Source organism: Pituophis catenifer, unplaced genomic scaffold (assembly GCF_029215685.1).
Source record: "Pituophis catenifer annectens isolate HBS135680 unplaced genomic scaffold, rPitCat1.0.hap2 SCAF_14, whole genome shotgun sequence".
Lineage (NCBI taxonomy): Eukaryota > Metazoa > Chordata > Lepidosauria > Squamata > Colubridae > Pituophis > Pituophis catenifer.
In genome coordinates, this window is record NW_027256894.1 from 1626783 (window position 1) to 1651760 (window position 24978).

Genomic DNA, 24978 nt, shown 5'->3' on the forward strand with positions numbered 1-24978 from the left:
CCTTTGCCTAGGTGGGCTAACATGTCCTTCATGAGAGGCATGGGGTAGACATTTTCTACGCAAATCACATTTAAATTTCTATAATCGACCACCAGATGAAAGGACCCATCCTTCTTTTCCCGGAACAGTACTGATGCTGCCACCCGCGGCCTAGCTGGTTGGATAATCCTGCGTTTTAAGTTTTTATCAATAAAGTCCCGTAGTTCGCCCAGCTCCCGGGGGGTCATGGGGTAGATTTTTGGTTTAGGGAGTTTTACCCCAGGGAGGATTTCAATGGTACAGTCCATTGGTCGGTGGGGGGGCAGCATGTCTGACATCTTCTCGCTGAACACCTCCCGGACGTCCCGGTACTCTTTTGGGATCTTCTCCTCCCCCACAATGTGGTCTGTCGCCGTCGCCACCGCCTCATTCTCCACTTCACCCATGCAATAGGGTTCCTCCCCTTTCATCCCTGGTTGCTTGGAGCGGATGTGCAGCACTCCCATCTTCCAGTTTATGTGCAGTTTCCATTTACAGAGCCAGGGCAGTCCAAGTAGGAGGGGCCGTTCCATGCCCGGGGTCACAATAAAACTCAGAGTCTCTAGGTGATCCCCCATCCTCATCTCGATTGGCTCGGTTACAAAATGGGCTGGGCCCCCTCCAGCCACCGATCCATCTAGCTGACAGAATGCGATGGGCTTTTTCATCGTTTTTAGTCTTAGGCCCATCTGTTCTACAATGTCCGGGCTGATGACGCACTTTGTGCATCCCGAATCTAGGAGGGCTGGCATCTGGCCGTGGGCCCCGGTGGATGGTACTTTTAGTTAGTAATCTGGCTAAAGAAAGCCACCACTTTCACTGTGGCTTATAAATGCCATCAGATCATTGGGTGCCTGCCTTCCAGTCGTGCCCTGCCTCATGACTTTTAAGGCAGGTAAGGGAACCTGGGGAGTGGGAGGGCTTGGCCAGATATGACCCACTCCTGTGCAGCTGCGTCAGGGACTAAGGAAGATAGTGTCTTTCTCAGGAATCAAGATTGAGCAGAAAAGGGATGGAATCCAACTGGTGTCTTCCAAGTCTCTTTGGGAGGGAGGGAGGAAATAGCCACATAATTCTCTTCTGAGGATCTCCAAGGAGTTTTCCCTTAAGAAGGTCTGGGCTTCTACTCTCTCATTTCCAAGGTGACAGGATGTGAAATCATGGATTTGAGTTCAGGAAAGGCAGATTCCAGTTGTGCTTCCTAAACAAATAAGCAGTTTGATAGAGGAATTCATGATGGAGAGGGGTGTACTTAAGGGGAGCGTTGGCTGCTTCTGAAATTGATCATTAATCTGGATTCCTGCACAAAGTTGGACCAATGGCTTTGATTGCTCCTTCCAAGACTACAATTCTGTGATCCTAGGGGGATTGTAAGTGGGGTGGGAAAGGATCAGCTAATCTGTGACACTCGGAGTCTGTTGGCAACACTTTGCTACTCTCCAAAATCATACATGGGTGATGCTCCCGTGTGATTGGCTGCTCTCCCAGACTTTCAGATTTGGGGATCATTTTCCTTTGATTCAGACCAGTGCAGAGAGCTGAGTGAGGAAAAACTCAGCACGCATCTTATCCTCCTCTGTTATGCACTATCCAGCAGCCTGGGGGCAATTAACATTTTCTTCCCAGCAAAATGAGTTTTCATAGGTGATAAGCCAAACGCCCCCCCCCCAGGTTTTCAGTTCCTAACCAGCCCACATTTCTTTCTCTTTTAGTGAAACCATCATGTTTTTACACCAGATCTTCTACCAGGGCTTAAAAGCACGCATCTCTAGCTGGCCAACCTTGGTGCTTGGTGAGTGTCAAGAAACTTGCTGTTTACCCTGTTCGAGATTAAACCAAACCTGAACCAAACCTTCAGCAAAGTGCACGGGGCCTGGTTTCACCATTCCATTTCCATCTCCCCTCCTCATGGCCAGGCTGCCAATCCAAGCAAACTGAATATTCTGAGCACCCCCAGGTTTGGGAAGGGAGATTCTTCTGCAGCCAAGATCTGTTGCTCTTTTCATCTCGGATTTCCCTCCAAACTTGGGGCTTCCTGCCCTTTTTATGTAGATGGGCTATAAGAATCTACACACACACACAACTGTTTGCCACTACTGAGTTGAATCCATCCGCCCTCGACAGGAGAAATGTTCACTGCTCTTCTGGCTGAGCTTCATGGTGCTGCCTGGACTGCGCCTGAGCCCGTCCTTGCCAAATGGCACATCCAGATTTTGAATATGTTGCATGTGATAAGCAAAGTGGCTGTCCACTCCCCACAATTTTCCTGCCCATCACACTATTTCAGCAGGAGGGTATGTGTGGGGGCAGGGGAGCCCAGAGTAGCGCCTCAAGGCTCTTTTGCAGGTCTTCTCCCCCACCCCCACCCACTGTAACAGGGCTCAAAAAAGGCTTCAGAGAGAGATGGGATTCATGTTCTGAGAGCCCCTTTTCTTTCAGACTCCTCTCCCTTCCTTTCCTTTCCTTCCTTTGCTGCTTCCAAATTCAGCATGGCTGGTTGGGAAAGGGGCATTCTTCAGTAGTACATTATTAGTGTCAAAATAGGAAGGGGTTTTCATGGTTCTCAGGACACTGTAAACACCCCCTCTAGAAAATGATCTGCCCCAGCAATCCCAGTCTACAGGCGCCTCTTGCGTGAGGCTGGCTCAGGGACGCCGCCCGTGCCATCTCTCCCAGCACCGAGAAAGAGGGATCTGGATTGGGACATGTCTGGAGTGGAGCTTCACTTCCTCCACCCGAGCTCTGATCCCAGGGAGAACAAGCCCAGAGGGCAGCTGGGAGGGGATGAGATCTTTGATTGACACTGCCACAACCCCATTTAATGTTTAAAAGATGTGAAAGGACACAAATGGGATGTGGCATTACCCTGCATTCTCACTCAGAGTCTGCCCCTCCCCCCCAAAATGCAATGGCCAAGCCCTTTGCCCTACCAAGGAGTTTCCCCCAGCAGGGAGAGACTCTGCTGCCTGCCCAGGCCGGCCTTCCCCCCACCCCAACCACTCACTGCCTGCCTGCCTGCCTTTGTCCGCAGCGGACCTCTTTGACATCCTCCTGCCAATGCTCAACATCTATCAGGAGTTTGTTCGGAACCACCAGTACAGCCTGCAGATCCTGGCCCACTGCAAGCAGAACCGGGATTTTGATAAGCTCTTGAAGCATTACGAGGCCAAGCCTGACTGTGAGGAGCGGACGCTGGAGACTTTCCTGACCTACCCCATGTTTCAGGTGAGGTTGTGGGGCACCAGGTCAGCTTGGGCACTGACATAAAGCCCCATTCGGGGTCCTTGTATGGTGTCCTGGAAATGCCACCCTGAAGGCTGGACACAGATGCTTCAGCACAGTCCTCTGAAGCCTGGGGGATGGTCTTGTCTGGGCAAGCCAAAGCACCAACTCAGTCCCTGGTTCTCTTCTCTCTTGTGTCTCCACCAGATCCCCAGGTACATCCTGACCCTGCACGAGCTGCTGGCCCACACGCCCCACGAGCATGTCGAGAGGAACAGCCTGGACTACGCCAAGTCCAAGTTGGAGGAACTCTCCAGGTCAGAGGGGCTAAGGGCTGCCGTGTGGGGAGGGGCTGGCAGAATGCGGGCAGCAGGCCCTCTTGCACCCAGGGCCCCCTCGGCATCCACCACTGAGGTGGGTCCTCTCATCTATTTCCTCATCGGCCACCCTTTTCTCACAAGGAAACCGGCAAGAGATTCTGCTTGATGAAGCAGCCTCTCCATGAGGCTTTTACGGCATGAAGAGCCATTTGGGTTTCCAGTCGGTGCTCTGAGTCCTGCCCTCCGACTCTGAAGCCCACAATACAAAGATCTCCATCACCTTTAAAGAATTCTGAATTTCTCACATTTTTGTATAATTATCACTTTGGGAAAAATAAGCAGCCATCTGCACTTAAGCAGAGACACAGAGTACAGGATGTGTGAAGCAGATAATGACAAGGCAACATATGTTATTTTAGAAATGCAGAGACTTTTCTTCCAAAATGCCTTTCAGGGAGAAAAAAATGCTCTCTGGAGAACTTCAGAAGTGTTTATTTTTATCAAGCCCCCATCATCAAAGCTGAAGCTGAAGCTCAGCTCCCTCAAACAGCTGATAGCTCCTGCTTGCCCTTCATCTTCGGTTCCCCCCTCCCCCCAAGCGGGCCCTGTGGCTCCCAGGTTTCCCTTTGAGGCGAATGCCCAGATGAACTGCCAGCTTTGCCCCCAAGGACTCTGGGCCGGGGGAATCTCTGGCTCTCTCCCTCCAGTCCTCCAGCTGCACTCTCTCAGCCCTCAGCTCTCTCAGCTAGGGACAGCCGGCAAATCTATGATGGTGGGAATTATTGTTGTTTAGCTGACCCTCTTCCTTTTTCAAACAATTACATTTTATTAAATATTTATTAAAGATGAATCATTAATAAATTTTATTAAATATTTTTGCTAACTAAAAATAATACAGATTTAAAGAAAAAAGCAAAGTCAAAGATGATAAGTAAATGGGGAAAAAAGAAACAGAAAAAAGATACAAAAGAGGTTTCTGATCTTCTTTACAGCAGTTAATGCATTTATATTTTGTCCTCTCACTCTAAAATTATCCCTTCTTTCCATTTCCTACCCCTTCTGATCATGAAATCCCCAAATCACAGGTTCATTCTCTCTGCTTTCAGCAAAAAGTGTTCCATAAAAGATTTCCAAATGTTGTCATTGTTGTCTTTTCCCTGATCAAACAAGTAAATTTTGCAATCTCTGCCATTCTGCCATCTTCACCACCCTACTTCCCTTAGGGGCATTTCAGAGTCTTTCTATCTTGGAACAAATAATCTCGCTGCAGCTGCCATGTATAAAGCTACTGTCCAGCAAGAAAAACCCTGGTTTCAGGCTGATTGATCTCTTCCCATGCAGGATAATGCACGATGAAGTCAGTGAAACAGAAAACATTCGGAAGAACTTGGCGATCGAGCGGATGATTACGGAAGGCTGTGAAATCCTCCTGGACACCAGCCAGACTTTTGTGAGACAAGGTAGCACATGAGTCCTCTGGCCACCAGAGCTCCAGAAAGAGCTGGAGATACTCCAGGAAAGGGCAGTCCCAGAGGGAGCCCTGAGGAGGCTCAGCAGTTCCTCTTTCTCAGGCAGCCCAGGGGCTTGTCCAGAGAAGTTCAAGGCTGGGAAGTTCAGGACAAGAGTTATTTAAGCAAAAAATCTGCTTCTATCAGAAGGCCTGACGGCCATCAAGGAATAGACCGATTCCTTTCATGGGCTGCCTGTCACCATGCCCACAGATGAATCCACTGGGGAAAGGCTCCCCAATTTAGAACATGAGGGGTTCTATAGCTTTCCTGCTGCTGGTCCTGCTAAATGTCAATGGCTGGGAGGGTCAGTACACTTGCACGTTTGACCGGTCAGACCATTGCAGGAAGTTTTCAGTCCTGTTCTTCTCAGGTTCCCCCTCTGTCCACCCAGACCTGCTCTGAAAGCCTTGGGCATAGGTTTGGGCTGCACAGGGTCCCCACCATGGGCTGCCACCTGACCTGCTGTCTTTAGGTGCTGCTAGAGAGGAGCTGGTGTCCCCAGGGCCGAGGGCTGTGACGGCAGTGCCTCTTCTCCCGCAGGGTCCCTCATCCAAGTGCCAATGTCTGAGAAGGGGAAAGTGACGCGTGGACGGCTGGGCTCCCTGTCCCTGAGGAAGGAGGGGGAGAGGCAGTGCTTCCTCTTCTCCAAGCACCTGATCATTTGCACCCGGGGCTCTGGAGGGAAGCTGCACTTGACAAAGGTGAGAGAGGCAGAACGTCGAGCAGCAGGTTACTCTAGAATATATTTGGGGTGTGTGTGCATTGGTCTCCAGCCTCCCATACAGAAGGCCACACAATCCTTACAGAAGCTACTGTACAGTGAGGGAGACACACACCCCCCGGTCATGACTGGAGGCTGCACATGGCAGCAGGATGCCAAGTGCATATGACAGACAGTGACTGAGCATTTCTCGTGGTGTGGAGGAGACGTAGCAGGAGGGTCAGGGAGCAGTGGGGATACGAGAGGCTCTCACGTAAGGCCTCCCCTGTGCTTTCTCCAGAATGGCGGTGTGATTTCACTCATTGACTGCACGCTGGTGGAAGATACGGAAAGCACGGATGAGGACCGTATGTATCCCTGGAGCAACCCCACCCTCCCACCCGCTGCTCTTCCACCCAGCCCAGCTTACATTTGACCCAAGCCCCCCCACCCCACCCTTAAGCTCTTTCCTGGTTCCCTGCTGTCCTCTGCAGCCTTAGCATCACTTGGGTCCCCTGTCCCCACATAAGCCCTATGCACTTACACAGCCTCTCCTCCTCCGTTGACGCTTGACATGAGCATACTGGGAGTAGGGAGTCCAGAGAGAGTCTGCCTCAGGAGAGACTGCCTGGCTGCCATTCCCCCATATCTATAAGGCAGGAAGCCAGGGAGAGTGCAGCAGGCAGCTCTAGGAAAAGATCCACAGCCCCCACTGCTAAACGAAGGTTTTTAATGGGGTTTCCCACTTCAAAGAAAGCCTCAGTTCATGACCCTGGGAGCTGATCTCACAAGCACAGCACAAGCCTGGAGCTGCTGTGGGGAGGAGGGGAACATTTCTCTCCTGCTCCCTTCCTCCAAGCGCCAGCTGCCTCATCTGTCCCTCTCAGAATAACAGAGTTGGAAGGGACCTTGGAGGTCTTCTAGTCCAATCCCCTGCTGAAGCAGGAGACCCTATACTATTTCAGACAAGTAGCTGTTCAATCTCGACTTGAAAGCCTCCAGTGATGGAGCACCTGCAACTTCTGGAGAGAAGTCGTTCCACTAGTTAATTGTTCTCACTGTCAGGAAATTTCTCCTTAATTCCAGGTTGCTTCTCTCCTTGGTTAGTTTCCATCCATTGTTTTTTATCTTGCCTTCTGGTGCTTTGGAAAATAGGTCAATCCCCTCTTCTTTGTGGCAGCCCCCCAAATACTGAAATAGTGCTATCATGTCTCCCCTAGTCCTTCTTTTCAAAAGCCTAAAGGTAAAGGTTTCCCTCGCACATATGTGCTAGTCATTCCCGACTCTAAGGGGCGGTGCTCATCTCCGTTTCAAAACTGAAGAGCCAGCGCTGTCCGAAGACGTCTCCGTGGTCATGTGGCCGGCATGACTAAACGCCAAAGGCGCACGGAACGTTGTTCCCTTCCCACCAAAGGTCGTCCCTATTTTTCTACTTGCATTTTTACGTGCTTTCAAACTGCTAGGTTGGCAGAAGCTGGGACAAGTAACGGGAGCTCACCCCATTACGCGGCACTAAGGATTCAAACCACTGAACTGCCGACCTTTCGATCGAAAAACTCAGTGTCTTAGCCACTGAGCCACCACATCCATCTTACCTTTCACAAGCCTAGCTGTACCCAATTCCTGCAACTTTCTTCATATATTTTAGCCTCCAGCCCCCTAATCATTTTTGTTGCTCCTCTCTGCACTCTTTCCAGAGTTTCAACATCTTTTTTATATTATGGTGACCAAAATAGAAGCAATATTCCAAGTGTGGGATTACCACACTTTTTATAAAGTGGTATTAACACTTCATGTGATCTTGATTCAATCCCTCTGTTAATACAGGCTAAGATTGCATTGGTTTTTTGATGGCAGCAGCTGCACAATGTTGGCTCATATTTAAGTGATTGTCCACTGGGACCCTAAGATCCCCTCAGTTACTGCTATCACACTCTTGCACTAGCAGTGAAAGGGTGGCTGCTGCACAATGAAGGAGCTGCCCTTTCAGTCCTTAAGCAAGTGAAAAGGATTTTGCACCAAAATGAATGTCCTGCCACACAAGTTGGAGGCTAAAGGCCCAGCCCAGCTTATTCCCTTCCTTTCACTTACCCCCATGCTTTCTCTTCCCGTGATCATCTTCTTAAATTGTTTCTCTCCTTCCTCAAAATAACAACATAAAGGATCTGGGCAAGATACGGAGCACCTTGACTTCAAGATCATGGTGGAACCTAAAGACAGCGCACCTTATACCATAATCCTGGTGGCATCATCCAGGCAAGAAAAGGCTGCATGGACCAGCGACATCAGCCAGGTGAGGAAAGAACAGTTACACCATGAAGAACCAACACTTTCTTTCCAGGCAGGGTTAGGGATGTTAGGACCTGGGGCTGTAGGAGAATCCTTCACTGTTTTTCAACATTCAAGGCATCCTCTGGACTAAATCAAAGATGAAGAATGACATTTGGAAGAGGAAGTAGTTGCCGAATGAGCCAATGCTTACAAGTGACACACACATCTCCCAAAGATCCATTGGGAAAACCAGCAGAGCACAACTGCTTCCCATCCCCTCCTTCCTGCTTCCTGAAATCTCTTTTCCCTGTTTCAGTGTGTAGACAACATCCGATGTAATGGCCTCATGATGAACGCCTTTGAAGAAAATTCAAAAGTTTCTGTTCCGCAGATGATCAAGTAAGGAATGCAGTTTATTTATTTATTTATTTATTTATTTATTTATTTATTATATTTCTATACTGCCTTTCTCCCATAGGACTCAAGGCGGTGTACAGTCAAGAAAAATATAGACACACAAACATCATAAAATTGCTAATTAAAATTATTACTTAGTTTGGTCAATTAAATAAAACCCAGAATTAGATAACATTTAAAAAATCATTCACATGTTCATATGTTTAGCCCCGCCTATTGGAACATCAGGGTCTTCAGGGCATGGCGGAAAGCACGGAGATCAGGGATATTCCGTATCTCCAGGGGCAGTTCATTCCAAAGGGTTGGAGCCCCCACAGAGAAGGCCCTCCCCCTGGGAGTCACCAGTCGACATAATTTGACTGACGGTACCCTGAGTAGTCCCTCCCTGTGAGAACGAACTGGTCGGTGGGAGGCTATTGGTAGCAAAAGACGGTCTCGTAGGTACCCAGGTCCTAAGCCATGGAGCGCTTTAAAGGTGATAACTAACACCTTGAATCGCACCCGGAAGACCACCAGGAGCCAGTGCAGCTCGCGTAGGAGAGGTGTTACATGGGCATAACGAGCTGCGCCCATAATCACCTGCACGGCTACGTTCTGAACCAGTTGGAGCCTCCGGGTGCTTTTCAAGGGGAGCCCCATGTAGAGAGCATTACAGTAGTCCATACGGGAGGTAACTAGGGCATGAGTGACCGTGTGCAAGGCGTCCCGATCCAGAAAGGGACGCAACTGGCGGATCAGGCAAACCTGATAAAAGGCACCCCTGGCCACGGCCGTCAAATGATCTTCTAAAGATAACCGTGAATCCAGGAGGACACCCAAGTTGCGGGCCCTCTCTGTGGGGAGCAAGATCTCATCCCCTATTGTCAGTGATGGTACCAGCTGACTATACCGGGACGCCGGAAGCCACAGCCACTTGGTCTTGGAGGGCTTGAGTCTGAGCTTGTTTCTCCCCATCCAGATCCGCACGGCCTCCAGGCAACGGGACATCACAGCAAGGGCATCATTGGGGTGGTCTGGGGTGGAGATGTATAGCTGTATGTCATCAGCATACTGATGAACACTCACCCCAAAACCACGGATGATCTCACCTAGCGGTTTTACATAAATGTTGAACAGAAGGGGTGAGAGGACTGACCCTTGCGGCACCCCACAAATAAGGTGCCTCGAGGTCGACCTCTGCCCCCCTGCCAACACAAACTGCGAACGGTCAGAGAGGAAGGAGGAGAACCACCGAAGCACGGTGCCCCCTATTCCTAACCCCTCCAGCCGGTGCAGTAAGATACCATGGTCGATTGTATCAAAAGCCGCTGAGAGATCTAATAGGACCAGGATAGAGGAGCAACCTCTGTCCCAAGCCCTCCAGAGATCATCCACCAATGCGACCAATGCCATTTCCGTGCTGTATCGTGACCTGAAGCCCGACTGGAACGGATCCAGATAGACAACTTCATCCAGGTATCGGGGTAGTTGTCGCGCCACCACACTCTCAACAACCTTCGCAACAAAGCGAAGATTGGAGACTGGACGATAATTTGATAATATAGCCGGGTCCAGGGAAGGCTTCTTGAGGAGGGGCTTCACAACAGCCTCTTTCAAGGCGGCGGGAAAGACACCCTCACTCAGAGAAGCATTTATAATCCCCTGGAGCCAGCCTCGTATAACCTCCCGGGAGGCCAGTACCAACCAGGAGGGACACGGGTCCAATAAACATGTGGCAGCGTTAAGCTTGCCCAGAATCCTGTCCACGTCCTCAGGAGCCACAGAGTCAAACTCTTCCCAGATAACGCTCTCAAGACCTGCCCCCGTCTCCTCCCCTGGATCTACCCAATCGGAGTCCAGGCCTTCCTGAATCTGAGCGACTTTATCATGCAGGAATTGTACAAAATCCTCAGCTCGACCCTTTAAGGGATCTTCCCGTACCCCCACCTGAAGTAGGGAGCGGGTCACCCTAAACAGCGCAGCTGGGCGGTTCTCTGCAGATGCAATAAGAGTGGAGAAGTAGCTAGACTTCGCCGCTCTTATCGCCACTAGGTAGGTCTTAATATAAGATCTCACCTGTGTTCGGTCAGATTCAGATCGGCTTGTCCTTCAATCGCTCTCCAGGCGTCTTTTCCGACGCTTCATCTCTCTCAGCTCCTCGGAAAACCAAGGAGCTAGACGAGATCGGCATTGCGTCAGAGGCCGCAAAGGCACAATGCAGTCCAAGGCCCCAGTAGCCGCCCTGTCCCAGGCAACCACCAGGTCCTCAGTCAAGTTGTGAGCCAGAGTCTCAGGAAATGGCCCAAGCTCCATCAGGAACCTTTCGGGGTCCATCAGGCACCTGGGACGGAACCATTTGGTTGGTTCCGTCTCCCTGCGGTGGGTGGAAGTGACTTGAAAGTCCATGTGAAGGAGAGAATGATCAGACCATGACAAGGGTTTGATGTCTATATCCCCTATTCTTAGATCATTCAGCCACTGATCAGAGACAAAAATCAAGTCCAGAGTGTGATTCCCCAAGTGGGTGGGGCCTTGAACTACCTGGGTCAGGTCCATGGCCATCATGGAAGCCATGAACTCCTGAGCCATCTCTGACATCTCACCAGTGGATGGCAGGTTAAAATCCCCCATAACAATAAGTCTGGGGGTTTCCACCGCCACCCCGGCTATAATGTCGAGCAGCTCAGGCAGGACCGCTGTTACGTGGCAGGGAGCCAGGTACGCAATCAGTAGGCCCATCTGAATCCCCCGACCCCACTTCACAAGGAGGGACTCACATCCGGCTATTTGAGGAACAGTGGCCTCCCTCGGGCAAAGACTTTCTCTAATGATTGCTGCCACTCCCCCACCCCTTCCCTGAGTCCTTGGCTGATGGAATGCACGGAAACCTGGCGGGCACATTTCCACAAGGGGAACTCCTCCCTCCTGGCCTAACCAGGTCTCCGTAATCCCTGCCAGGTCAGCACCCCCCTCTGAAATAAGATCATGAATGAGGGGGGCTTTATTTACCACTGACCTGGCATTACATAACATCAGCCGTAGACCCAGGGTCTGAGACTCTGAACAACCCGGGAAACGAGCAGTGCTTTGGGGGTCGGAGTGAGCAATCGCTCGTAAACATCGAGTGTGCACTCCCGAAACATAATATGGCCCCCTGCAGCTGTCATATCTGCCCCTCCCACTTACTATACTAATGCCCATCGCTTCATCCCCCTGCATCCTTGTCAGATTTCTGTCCCCATCTTCCCCACCATGATTATCAGACCCATTACCCCTTTCAGTGGATTTATGGATCCCCCCAGATCCATTCCCACAATCCCTCCCAGAACCCCTTAAAATAGAACTTAAAGATTTATCTAAAAACCCCCAAAGCCGTCGGTTTTTTGCAAGCCACCTCTCAGGGTTCCAAAACCCGTCCTCAAGGGCGGCCCTTGATAACTGAGAGGGGGGAATCTCGCAGTGCAAGGAGCTCCGCAGTTGAATACATCAAAGATAGGAGCGAGTTGAAGGAGATGAAGGATCATTTTCTTCTAAGAGTGTTAGAGATGGTTAAGACAGGTAATTTAAAATAAGGGAGGAAATAGATGTAAAAGGGAGACCAGTATGTTACAAATGTCAATACATCGGAACATCATCGCCCTCTCACGACGATGGGAAGTCTTGTGGTTGTAGTAAGTCCATCCAAAGGAGGTGGGGATAGAGGTCTCAAAGGGACGTCCTCTCACAGCGACCAAACCATTTGAAACAAACAAAGAGAAGGTGGTCTATCTCCCCATAATCCAAGACTCTCGATGTCTGTATCTCCTCCAGTCCTGATACCAGCAATGGCCGAGGATTAGATCAAAAAAGTAAGGCAGAGCCACTGGACAAAGTATTAAGGGTTAAATAATCAGGGTAATCTTGGGGAATAGGTGGTAAATAAAGCTACAGATCGATCTAAGATTGCAAGTTAACGCTGAGTGGTCGTAATAGATCTGATAAAGGAGAGAGGGACAGTTGAGGGGGAGAGTAAGTCATCATCTCCTGTTTGTAATCCTCAGTCCCTATCCATCACCTTGCTCAGGCTACTTAGTTCAATTAGTTTAATAAGTCCTCAGAGTTTCAAGAAAGAGGAGTGCAACAGATCCCTAGAGGTTGAAGGGATCCTAACATTTATAGCCTTTGCAGCATTGCCCTCTCCTCTATTAACAACGAGGGCTTCCTTGCAGCCTCCTGGTGTTGCCGTCGCCGTCGCTGCCATTAGCGCCATTCCCCTCGCCATTGTGGTAACCCCCCTTGCCGTAGACATCATCGCCGCCGTGTTGCTACATGCAGCGCCTATTAGCCCAGGCATCATTATCAACATCCTATCCGGAGTCGCTGTTGCCACCGTCTCGCCAACCATTTCATCAGCTGTATTAGACTCAGTGGTTGACCCGGTCATGACAGCCAGGCTTTGATGTTGACATTCTCCCCACCGCCCTCAGTCTTTTTACTGACAAACAGCTGATCTTCGGGCTCGGCTCGGGTTTTATCCTTGGGCTCCATCCACAGCTCTATTGAGCCGAAAATACCTCAGCTTGCTGGGAGGGGTTGCCTTTGTCTAGAATTGTTGGGGGTATTTTTGATGCAACCCCTAATTTATAAAGGCTTCCTGCCAACAAAGCCATCAATAACACAGGGAGTTGGTACCAGAAGTTCTTCTGGGTTAATTGCTCTATTTTGAATAGCAAAGTGTGGACTGTGCTCCAGAACTATGTGAGGACAGGGCAAAAACTGTGGCACGTGTATCTTTTCAGGCAACAGAGATGCCCACCAGTGTCTTACTGGCCTGAACCTGAGAGATGGAGAGAAAACTGGGGTTTTTTGGCTGGAGCCAAAAGTCTTTTAGAATAACAGAATAACAGACCTGGAAATTACTTTAAATTATATCAATTTCTCTAGCAAGTAAATGCAATTTAAATGGAAGAAATGAATTAACTATAGCTGGATTGTTATCTATTATTTAATAATGTTGTAAACCATTTTGGGATTTTCTGTAATAAGAAGTAGCATGAACTCATTTCAGACTGCAAGCCCCAGCATCCCAGCCAGCTTCCTCTCCAGCCCTTGGAGGTTCAGGCCAGTGAGCATCTCTGGTGCCTGGAAAGCTACAGTCACCCCAGACGAGGCCGGTTGGCTGTGCTTCCTCTCTCTGTCCCTCTCTGTTCTCCAGGTCAGACACTAGCCTGTACTGTGACGACGTGGACATTCGATTCAGCAAGACCATGAACTCCTGCAAAGTCCTCCAGATCCGCTATGCCAGTGTGGGGCGTCTCCTGGAAAGACTGACGGACCTGAGATTCCTCAGCATTGACTTTCTCAACACCTTCCTGCACTCGTACCGGGTGTTCACCACGGCGATGACTGTGTTGGACAAGCTGATCACCATCTACAAGAAACCAATCAGTGCAATTCCTGCTAGGTGAGTCTTTGGCAGCCACATGGGTGAAGCTCAAAATATGGGGGGGGGAGAGAGAGAGAGAGAGAGAGAGAAGGAGAGGGAGAGCGAGAGAAAGAGAGAGAGATTGAAAGATTGAGATCAGCTTCCTTCTGGTCTGAGGGACATTTGATAGGATATCTGGGGCGTCTTGCTTTAGTGAGATGAGAGCTACCAAGGAGCCTCCTGCCTACTGTGATTCTTGAAATATAGCAAGCTGGGGCATGCCATCTAAAATGCCGGGTAAGATAATTTCCCAAAGAAAGGCAGGTCAAATCCCATATGAAATAGACCAACAGGATCCCAAAAGTCATGAAAAGCCGCTCAGATTAGTGCAGGTTTGCTTAGAGAAATGGAAGCACCCATGGCTGATTTCCCCCCACCCCCGAGGACTGGGGCTGCTTGATGAAGCTGCAACTGAAAGTATCTCATCAGTCCTCCCCACTTCAGATGGGGCAGAGATATAGAGTGGAGCCTCACTATACCCGTCCCTTGGTTCCTACCTAAGGTCCTGGGAAGCCCTCTTTCCATCCAAGCCCAGGACTTCTCCAAAAACATTACCCAAACGTCCTGGGGGCGGAAATTCAGCTGGGGCCATCCGGGCCTTTTCAGATGCTTCTTTGTTTCACTGATTTGATTGTGTTTACAACACCATGCATGCTTAATAGAAAGACAGAAGGAATAAGTAAGACCATATTCAGAAATCTAGAGACAACCTTTGGCAGAAAAATTTCTCCCAAGCCTGAGAGAGGCAGCCCAGTGTCCTAAGCCCCCAGCTCGGTTTGGCAGGAGAGTTAGAGTTCGACCTGGGGGCTTCTTCATGGACCAATCCCACTTTTTCAGCAGCATCCAGCATTACAGCCCCCATTAACATGCGAAGCTTTTCACTGCGTGGCTGGCAGTGGCCTGCTCCCTCTGGCCTGGGGAAACATGGAACCTGCCTGCATCATAAAAGCTACAAGTAGTTCTCCATTTAAAACCAGACTGGAACTTCTATCACCAAACAATGCACTCATAAAGCAGGACACCGTCTAGTGGTGGCAATCCTGGGACCTCCTGGTTTGTGTTGTTAATTGAATACTACCTGGTCTTGGACCCTCCTTGGCATCCTGGCCTTGGTCCTCCTCAGCCTGAGCTTCAGGAAGGCAGGGGCTGCCTCAGCTTCCTCCAGCCGCCGGCCTGCTTGGTCAGCAGCAGAAGCACCAAGATGGCAAAGGTCAACTGGGCCAGCAGGGACCCTGGTGTGTGGGGGGCCGAAAGGGCATAGATGGGGGGAGAGGCTGGTGGAAGGAGCCGAAGCGCTCCTGTGGTCATAAATTGCGGGTGGGCTGCCAAGTGCCTGAATTTTGATCATGTGACCACAGAGGGTGCTTGTAGCAGCCATAACTTTGGGGACTGGTTGTGAATCCGTCCATTCAGTGGCTCTATATCTTTGACTGGTCACAGAACAAATAGACTGCCTGTACTCGGCTTATGAATCCTCCAAGGCAGGGGTGAAATGCTCCCAGTTCGGACCGGATCACCCGATCCGGTAACGATGGCGGTAGGTGTTTCGGAGAACTGGTAGCAAAAATCCCTGCCCCCCCCCAAGCCCAGCTGAGCCGCGCGATCATCAGAGGCTTTTTTAAAATTATTTTTAAAAGCATTTTTTCCACAACCTCTTCAGCCAAAGAGGTTGTAGAAAAAATGCTTTTAAAAGCTTCTGACGATCCCAACTGAGTTGTCTGACCGACAGAGGCTTTGTTTCTTTTAAAAACATTTTTTTTAAAAAAACATTTTTAAAAGAAAAAAAGCCTCTGCTGATCAGGCAACTCAGCTGGGATCATCAGAGCCTTTTAAAAGCATTTTTACAACCTCTTTGAAGAGGTTGTAGAAAAAATGGTTTTAAAAGTTTTTTTTAAAAAAAGTTGGCCACGCCCACCTAGTCACATTACCCATCACCACCACCAAGCCACGCCCACAGAACCGGTAGTAACAGATTTTAGATTTCACCACTGCTCCAAGGATCAGTGCTGCATCCAATTGCAGATCTCTGGAGGGGTTTTGGCCTGATTGAGTCTCACCATTTGAGGTGGGGGGATGAACCGCCACTCCTCAGCTCCTGATCTTCTCCATCCATTCTGTTAATTCACCTGCATCTCACGGTAAAAGAAGAGGCCTGGGGAAAGGGGGCCCTTGACCTCACCTTTTTGAACAAGCTCATACTAGTTGAATTTTCTTCTAATGGGATTTGGGGCTCACACTCTTCTCTTGGGAGATTATGTAAAGTCATGCGGTGTTTGAGGAATTCAGGCAGTTGTGTCATTAAGGGACGCAACGTAGAGGAGGAAAGAGACGCCCTGGTGAAAGCTTTGTCCCTGGATGTCTTCCGCCAGGTCCCTGGAGCTTTTGTTTGCCAGCAGCCAGAACACCAAACTCCTCTATGGAGAGCCCCCCAAGTCTCCACGTGCCAACCGGAAGTTTTCCTCCCCTCCCCCTCTGTCCATCACCAAGTCATCCTCACCAAGCCGGAGGAGGAAGCTGTCCTTGAACATTCCCATCATCACAGGAGGGAAGGCCCTGGAGCTGGCGGCCCTGAGCTGCTCTTCCAATGGTTATGCAAGCATGTATTCCTCCGCCATGTCGCCCTTCAGCAAAACCACTGTGGACATCAACAAGCTTTACGTCTCCGGCAGCTACTCCAATAAGATATCCGACGAGGGAGAAGGGAGCACTGAAAAGGCAGAGGAAGCGCTTCTGAGCAAGACAGGTGACTGCCTTTTGGGGGGGAGGAGCAAAAGGTGGTCAGGAGGAGCCCAAAAGGGACGGTTTCAGCTTCTGCTCTCTGACCGTCCAGGAGCCAGACAGCAGCTCCGGGGGTGGAGCTCTCTCTTTTCTCACACGTCAGGCTTAGTGGAAAGGTGCCAGGTGGGCGGGTAGATGTGGCAGTGAGAATTCATACCTCCCCCCCCCCAAATCTCAGGAGACAGGCCAACCTGGGAAGAGGTTTGGGACCACCTTCTCCAGTGCAGGCCTGGGCATCGCAGGGCTTTGGATTCCTGGTGTTGCTTTCTGCATTGGGTTAATGCTGGTGGCGCAGCAGACTAAAGCACTGTTATTAACATCAGCTGTCTGCAATTACTGCAAGTTCAAATCTCACCAGGCTCAAGGTTGACTCAGGCTTCCATCCTTTCTAAGGTAGGTAAAATGAGGACCCAGATTGTGGGGGCAATAAGCTGACTTTGCATAAATATACAAAAGAATGAAGGCTATTGCTTAATGCATTGTAAGCCGCCCTGAGTCTCCGGAGAAGGGCGGCATATAAATTTTTTTTAAAAAAAATTCGGATGAAGAGATCGGACAGACCCAAGCTAATGGCTTCTCTCCCAAATACCTGGGTAAATCTGCTGAAAGCAGAGAGGGGCTGACAAGCATGGAACCTTCAGCCACCTTGCGTTCAAAGCCTCCTTTTCCTCCTCCTCCTTCTTCCTCCTGTTTCTTCCTCCTCCTTCTTCCTCCTCCTCTTCCTCTTCTTCCTCCTCCACCTCTCCTCCTTCCTGCTCCTGCTCCTCCCACAACTTGCCCATCAGGAACATTTGGGAGAAATGTCTAAAGCTGTTACTGCTTCTTCTGCCAGGCTCCGAAGAGTCTCCCCGAGAAGATTCTGCCTTTGAAGCAGCCCAGAGTGAGGACGCAGACCCAGAGGCATCGCCCACCAAGTCTCCAACAACCCCTAAACTGCTCAGAGGCAAGAACTCTTCAGGTAAGCTGGCTGTGGGGGAGGGGGAGGGGTCCCAGAGAAGCCATCTTCACTCTTGGCAGGCGGCCACTCTGGGGCTTTCTAACAGGGAGCCTCTGTGGGTGAGGCTGATTCTGGCCCCCATGGAGTCGCAAAGGGTCAGGGTCAGCCTCTGGGGGCTGCTTTTCCCAAGCGGGCAGGGTTTCTGATCCACCCGGGAAGCCCATTGGAGAGACGTGCCAGATGGAATCTGGATTCAGATCCCAATTGCCTCCCCCTGTGCAGAGTTCCCTTTGTTCTCCTATAACAATGGAGTGGTGATGCCTTCTTGCCGAGATCTGGAGAACAGCCGCAGCAGCTCTCTCTCAGCTGCCTCTGCATTCGCCATTGCCACCGCCGGAGCCAACGAGGGTACCCCGACCAAAGAGAAGTACCGCAGAATGTCGTTGGCCAGCGCAGGTGGGAGAAGAGGAAGGGACCTCTGGGCTGGGTGGTTCCTCTCTTTCTCAGGCCCCGCAATCCTTCCGGCGAGCCTTGGAAGGACTGCTGCCTGTGGGAGGAGACCAGGCAATGGCTGGAGCCATCTTCCAGGACAGGCCACCAAGTCTCCTCCAGGCCTCTTGCTGATCCTGCTTGGGCCCCACAGAGCCCTAGTCCTTGGTGGGTTTCCAGGCTGACTCTCTCTTGCCCTGCAGGCTTTCCTTCTGACCAAAGGAACAGCGACAAAGAGTTTGTGATCAGGAGGGCAGCGACCAACCGGGTGCTCAACGTCCTGAGGCACTGGGTCTCCAAGCATGCTCAGGTACGTGATCGGAGACCCCGGGCTGAAGTGGGCTGTGCTTGCCTGACCAGCTGGGCCTCACTGGGGCTTATGGCAAATATCCCTTTGACAGGACTTTGAAACCAAGGAGGAGCTGAAGTATAAAGTGATCAGCTTTCTGGAGGAAGTGATGCATGACCCAGAACTCCTGACTCAAGAGAGAAAAGCCGCTGGCAATATCATAAGGCAGGTCATGCAGGTCCCAAAAGGCAGAGTTTTCCTCTCACTCTCACCACAGATGGGGCTCCTAATGCAAGGCAGGGAGGAGACTGTGTGGGACCCTGCCTGGCCCCCGAGTCCTGGTTGCCCCAAATGCTGCACTTCATTGGACCGTCAGCTCAGGGCAAGCGGCTGGTCTCGTGGCTTGACTTTCTGATACAAGGGAGAGGCTCTGGATGGAGAAGCTCAGAGCCAGAGAAACCCAGGCCCTCCCCAAAATAAGCTGAAGCCTCCCAGTTTTTGTCACTGGAAGCTCACTGCTGCAATTCTCCATTTCTACTTGCCTGCCAGGACCCTGACCCAGGATGACCCCGGAGACAACCAGATCACCCTGGAAGAGATTCTGCAAATGGTAATGTCTTCTGGGGTCCCCAAGCAGGTCACAAAGAAGCCTGTGCTAGTTTGGTTCGTTTCCTAAACTAGGAGCCAACACTGGGCTCAATAGTCCACAAAGCGAGTCCAGTATTACCTGTGTAACAATGTAATTGTGAAGATTGGCATAAAGTTGAACAGTTATGGATTGTTGGGGAGGTTATTGTCTTCTAGTCACCTCAAAAGGGAAGGTAAAGTCAGAATACCAGCAAGAGAGGCCTTGGCGTGGCCTGAGCCCAGCGGTGAAATCCGACTGGATCTATCCGGCTCGCACGAACTGGTAGCGCCAGTGGTGGGAGGCTCGACCAACCCGCTGGGATGTCATTACATCCCATTTTTGACCCTCTGTGCATGCGCAGAAGAGGTACACGCACTATGCATTCCTGAATTGGTAGCCAAGGTAAGTGGATTTCACTGCTGCCTGAGCCCCACTGAGGCCCCAAGAGGTCTGATGAGATCTGCCCGATCTTCCCTTCTTGGTACCCTTTGAGTTAGGGTTAGACCAATCTGCGACCTCTTGAGCCTCAGCTTTAGGCTGCTTCATGATAGCAACCATATAAGTAGGTCAGAGATTTGAGCAGAAGCACATCTGAGTGGGAATTTGAACTCAATTCAGTCTAAACTGGGCAGCACTACCCTGGCTCTTCTTTCTAATTCTAACTTCAGCAGACAGTTATTTATTTATTTATGTCCTGCCTTTATTATTTTTGCAAGTTACTCAAGGCATATTCACTATGCCAGGGGTGTCAAACTCACGTCGTCATCACGTGACGTATCTAGACTTTTTTCCCCTTCGCTAAACTGGGCATGGGCGTGGCCAGCCCACAGCCCTGCACTATACCTTGCTTCCTCTTTTCCGCACAACAACAATCCTGTGAGGTGGGTTGAGCTGAGAGAGAATGATTGGCCTAGGGTCACCCAGCTGGCTTTTATGCCTAAGGCGAACTAGAACGCATTGTCTCCCGGTGATTGGCCAAAGGTCGCTCCGTGGGCTTTCATGGCTAAGGCGGGACCAGCACTCATGGTCTCCCGCTTTCTAGCCTGGCGCCTTAACCACTAGACTAGACTGGTGACCTGCATTGGCCCCAGCATGGGAGGGACAGAGGTTCTTTGGGGGAGCATCTCAGGGCCCCAAGGGGGCCATTTGTTTATAACACCCAACTTGAGGGGCATCTATTTTGATCCATTCCTATGGAAGGGTGGAGTTGAGAAGATTAAGGAGCATAATGGGTGCTTTAAGGCTTCTCTGCATGTCAGCCTATTTGGAGATGTTCTTAAGAAGAGGACTGGGTTCTTCGTGCCTGCCTGTGAGCCGGGATAAGAAGCAGAGACTTACTGCCATGCGTGTGCTCCTCTTGCCCACCCTATGAATCCTGTCTGCCAAGCGCTGGAGGAAGAGTGCCGGAGAGCCTGGCATCTCTCCTGGGCTGAGCGGCATTTGCCTCTTTGGATTAACCTCCTCTGCCTTCAAAGAATGACTGCTGTGCAATATCTGTGTCGATGGGCTGAGTTAATGGGAGCAAGAATCTATCCAGACTCAGGAGGGTTTTAAACCTTTCTGACTTCCTGGGTTTGTCCTATGTGAACAGCCAGGGTTCCATCATAGGAAACATGAACCTCAAGCAAGGTGGGTCTCTTTTCTGGAGCTCAGTGGTTCTGTTGATTTCCTGGCCTTTTTCAGAAGACGAGGAACTGGAAGTGCCATTGTCCTGCCTTGCTTGGGCCTGATGGAGCAGGAGGGTTTGCAGACTAAGGCCTTGCTCTGAATCAGCAGCTTCTGGGGCTCAAATGCAAGGGAAGGGCCTGGATTCCCTCCTCCACTTCTCCTTCACCACCAGGCCCTTGGTGTGGCCTTCTTGATCCCCCTCCAAGGTTCCCTGACTGGGCATGGGTCTCAGCTGTCAGGGAGGGATCAGGCGGCAGGTCAGATGGGCACTTCCCTCCCACTCCTTCCTGCCCCCATATACCCCTGCTAGTCTGCCAGGTTCAAGGCTGCTGGGAAGTGGAGTGGAAAGTTCTCCTGGCCACAGCATGCACTTCACCTGAATCCACTCCCCCCCATGCTTGCCCCCCACTGAGTATCTGGTGCTGCTTCCTTCATATATGGTCTGGGGTGTTCTGGGAAGTGTGGTTGGAGTTGCTGCCTGTGGACTGGAGTGTCCTACCACAAAGTCCCAGCCCTTTGGGGTTCCTGGCCTTGGCATGACCCCCTTCCCTCCACAAGAACGGGAAGAGGCTGAGTCCGTCAGGATCCGGCTCACTCTGGCTCAACATATCTGAGCAGCTTCTTTTGCTTCACCTTCATTTGGGGACCCCATCCAAGCAGCCCCTTCTTTTTCCATTTCAGGCTATGGGGGTCAAGGCAGAACCCTTTGAAAATCACTCAGCTTTAGAAATAGCTGAGCAGCTTACCTTATTGGATCACCTGGTCTTCAAGACAATACCCTACGAGTGAGTACTGAGCCCTTTGCCACACATTTGGGATTGCAGTCAAGATGAAGGTTGCAAAATTGCATTCAGATGGGGGGAGGGGTGTTCCTGTGGGTGATTTTGCAAATACAGGTCCAAACAAAGATGAAGATGAATGTGTCATAGACATCTGTCACCCCCATCATATCCATGGGGCTTGTGGGAGTAAGTCTGCCTCTCCCCGCATCCACTTGCAAAGACCTTAGGAGGAGACCCCAGTGGTGGGTTTCAAAATTTTTACTACCAGTTCTGTGGGTGTGGCTTAGTGGGTGTGGCATGGCTTGGTGGGCGTGGCAGGGGAAGGATACTGTCAAATCTCCATTCCCACCCCACTCCAGGGGAGTGTTACTGCAAAATCCCCATTTCCTCCTGATCAGCTGGGACTTGGGAGGCAGAGAATAGATGGGGGCGGGACCAGTCAGAATTTTTACTACCGGTTCTCTAAACTACTCAAAATTTCCGCTACCAGTTCTTTAGAACTGGTCAGAATCTGCTGAAACCCACCTCTGGGAGACCCCCATTTCGTCAAGAACTTCCTGTGCAGAACAAGGTGGGCCAGGCAGGGAGAAATTCTGGAGAGGGCCCAGCTCATCCCGAGACCTCTTGTTTTCAGAGAATTCTTTGGACAAGGATGGATGAAGGTGGAAAAGAATGAACGAACACCCTATATCCTGATGAACACAAAACACTTCAATGACGTGAGTGCCACTGCTGTGGGTCCAAGTCTCAGTGAGGTTTTGGAGGGAGCAGCTCAGAATTCAGGAATAATTTCTTCCAACAACCAGTTTGCCAAACTGCTCAAAAAGTTAACAACTGGTTCTCCCGAAGTGGTGCGAAATGGCTGAATCCCACCAGTGTCACTATCCTATATTATACAGCCATTTGAATCTATATACTGTAGATAAAAGCGAAAACCACTCAAACATTAATCACAAAATCTCCAGAACTGTAAAGCCTACAAACTTGAAATTTGCCACGTATGTTCCTCTTGGTTTCTAGGTGCTCACTAAGAAAGGATTTTTCAAAATAACCATCAGAGCATTAGTATTTCCTATATTATTATAACATGCTCTGATGCTAATTAGTTAGACATTCTACTCCCCCTCCCAACATGAAAATAACTTTGGAGAGAATAGGATAGCATAGGACAGGCTTCTGTGGGGCAAGCCTGAAGGAGAGAATGGGGAGAGGAGAGGATCTATGGGGTCACCCTGAGGGAGAGAAGGGGATAGGAGAGAATCTATGGGGCCAGCCTGAGGGAGAGAAGGGGAGAGGAGTGGCCAATCATAACTACTCATTAATTTTCAAACTCTAAGTGTCTATTTATCAAGCCCGATCACATCGTTTCATAGCGGAGCACAGGTATTCAACTAGTTATAGTTATATTTACACATAACTATGATACAATCATATTATCATCAATATTATATAGTTCTTATACAGTAATTTTACTTCTATTCTCTAGCCATATATACCATCTACTCCAAACTTGGTAGTACTCTGATTCTTCTCTCTTTCAATTCTATTGAGAGCCTACCCATCTCTGCACATTCATATACTTTTCTTATTATCATTGCCTCTAAAGGAATATTAGTCTGTTTCCAATTTTGAGTGAAAACAATTCTGGTTGCAGTTAGTATATGTAATATTATATATTGAAATTTTTTAGCCATTTTCCCATCTATAATGTCCAATAAAAATAGTTCTGACTTCAGTTTGATCTTTTGTTCAGTAATTTCTTCCAACCATTCCCTTATTTTATGCCAATTCTGGCTTTAGGGCAGGTCCACCACATGTGGTAGAAAGTTCCCTGTTTATAGCTACATCTCCAACATTCGGGTGAGCGGTTTGGAAACATTTTGGCCAATCTGGCTGATGGTAAATTCCAACGGTAGAACATTTTGTAGAGGTTTTCCTTATAGGCTGCTGACATCGTTAATTTATAATTTTTCTCCCATAATTTATCCCAATGATCTAATTCAATACTGTATCCAAAATTTCTAGCCCAGTTTATCATTGTCTCCTTCACATTTTCTTCTTCCATTTTAAATCTTAGGAAGAGATTATATGTTTTGGTAATCATTTTTTCCCCTATCCCTAATATTTTATCTAGTTCCAATTGTTTTCCATAGATGCCATACTATTCTAAATCTTTTTTATATCTTGTCCTAATTTGGAGATAGGGACACCAATCAATCTTTATTCATCCACTGCACCCACTATCTGGAACGAGCTCCCCCCGGAGATACAGAGGATCCCGGATCTGCGCACCTTCCACCATGCTCTTAAAACCCTCTTATTCCAGCAAGCCGGCCTGGCCTAATTTTTCTCCCCTTTTTAAAATTTTAAATTGAAATTTTAATTGGTTTTAAATTTATTGGGATTTTAATTGTCATGGGCCAATATTATTTAATTTGGTTTTAAATTGTTTTAACTTTTGTATTTCTGTATTTTATCTTGTGCCTGTTCACCGCCCTGAGTTCTTCGGGAGTAGGGCGGTATACAAATTCAATAAAACTAAAACTAAAACTAAACTATTCCTTGATTCTTTAATTCCTGATCAGATTTTAATTCTCCTTGTTCATCTAATAGTTCTGAATATCTCACCACCTTATTTAAATCTAATACGTTTGGGTAAATCATCGCTTCCATTGTTGATAGCCAAATTGGAATTTTCAGGAAATGATTTTTCTTAATTTTTTTCCAGATACTTATCAAGGCATCTCTCACTAAGTGTCTCTGAAAATAGGCGTGGGTTTTGTTTTTCCCTTCCCAAAGGAATGTGTGCCAGCCGAGTTGGAGGTTGTGGCTCTTTAATGTTAATATCCTTTTATTGTTCAATTGAATCCAATCTTTAAGCCATGTCATGGCTGCCGCATGATAATATAGTTCCCAATCAGGGAGGCTAAAACCCCCTTCTAGAATCTTGCAAAAGTTTGAGTTTTATTTCAGGCTTTTTTCCCCAACCAAATAAATTCTGTTATTATTTTATTTAATTGTTCAAAAAAAAAATTCTCCAATTTTATTGGTACCGTTTGGAAGAGATATAAAAATTTAGGTAATATATTCATTTTTATTGTGGCAATTCTGCCAATTAACGATATTTGTAATTTTGCCCAATTATCCAAATGTTTTTGTATCTGTTGTACTAATTTATTGTACAATAGTAATATAGAAATATTATTATTATTATTATTATTATTATTATTATTATTATTATTATTATTATTATTATTAATTGTCCTCTTTTATCGAAGAGCATTTCGCCGTTAACCAAATTCCCACTTTTTTGGCAGTTTGGATCCCAATTTCTTTTCCAATTCCTCATTTTGCCTGTTAGTAAATTTCTTAGTATTTTAGTTTTTTCTTTATTTATTTTAAGCCCTGTTACTTTACCAAATTCTTCTATTTCCTATAAGAATATGGTTCCCGTCTCTAGGGGATCTTCTATGATAAAGGCCAAATCATCTGCAAAGGCTTGTAC

At 48.9% G+C, this 24978-nt stretch overlaps 1 protein-coding gene across 2 annotated transcripts in view; it reads left to right on the forward strand.

Annotated features, from left to right (window-relative positions):
* Positions 1 to 24978, forward strand: part of RASGRF1 (Ras protein specific guanine nucleotide releasing factor 1) — a 75574-nt gene that overhangs the window by 34667 nt on the left and 15929 nt on the right. The window contains exons 6-23 of one of the 2 annotated variants that reach the window (XM_070953583.1): positions 1731 to 1810; positions 3050 to 3243; positions 3448 to 3557; positions 4902 to 5020; positions 5612 to 5772; positions 6073 to 6139; positions 7015 to 7020; positions 7934 to 8064; positions 8359 to 8441; positions 13633 to 13881; positions 16272 to 16645; positions 17513 to 17638; positions 17900 to 18073; positions 18310 to 18416; positions 18508 to 18620; positions 18945 to 19005; positions 21373 to 21476; positions 22108 to 22192. In XM_070953583.1, coding sequence (XP_070809684.1) covers positions 1731 to 1810; positions 3050 to 3243; positions 3448 to 3557; positions 4902 to 5020; positions 5612 to 5772; positions 6073 to 6139; positions 7015 to 7020; positions 7934 to 8064; positions 8359 to 8441; positions 13633 to 13881; positions 16272 to 16645; positions 17513 to 17638; positions 17900 to 18073; positions 18310 to 18416; positions 18508 to 18620; positions 18945 to 19005; positions 21373 to 21476; positions 22108 to 22192 — 2344 coding nt within the window. The remainder of the gene's footprint in view (positions 1 to 1730; positions 1811 to 3049; positions 3244 to 3447; positions 3558 to 4901; positions 5021 to 5611; positions 5773 to 6072; positions 6140 to 7014; positions 7021 to 7933; positions 8065 to 8358; positions 8442 to 13632; positions 13882 to 16271; positions 16646 to 17512; positions 17639 to 17899; positions 18074 to 18309; positions 18417 to 18507; positions 18621 to 18944; positions 19006 to 21372; positions 21477 to 22107; positions 22193 to 24978) is intronic. The other variant, XM_070953582.1, reaches the window with a different exon arrangement.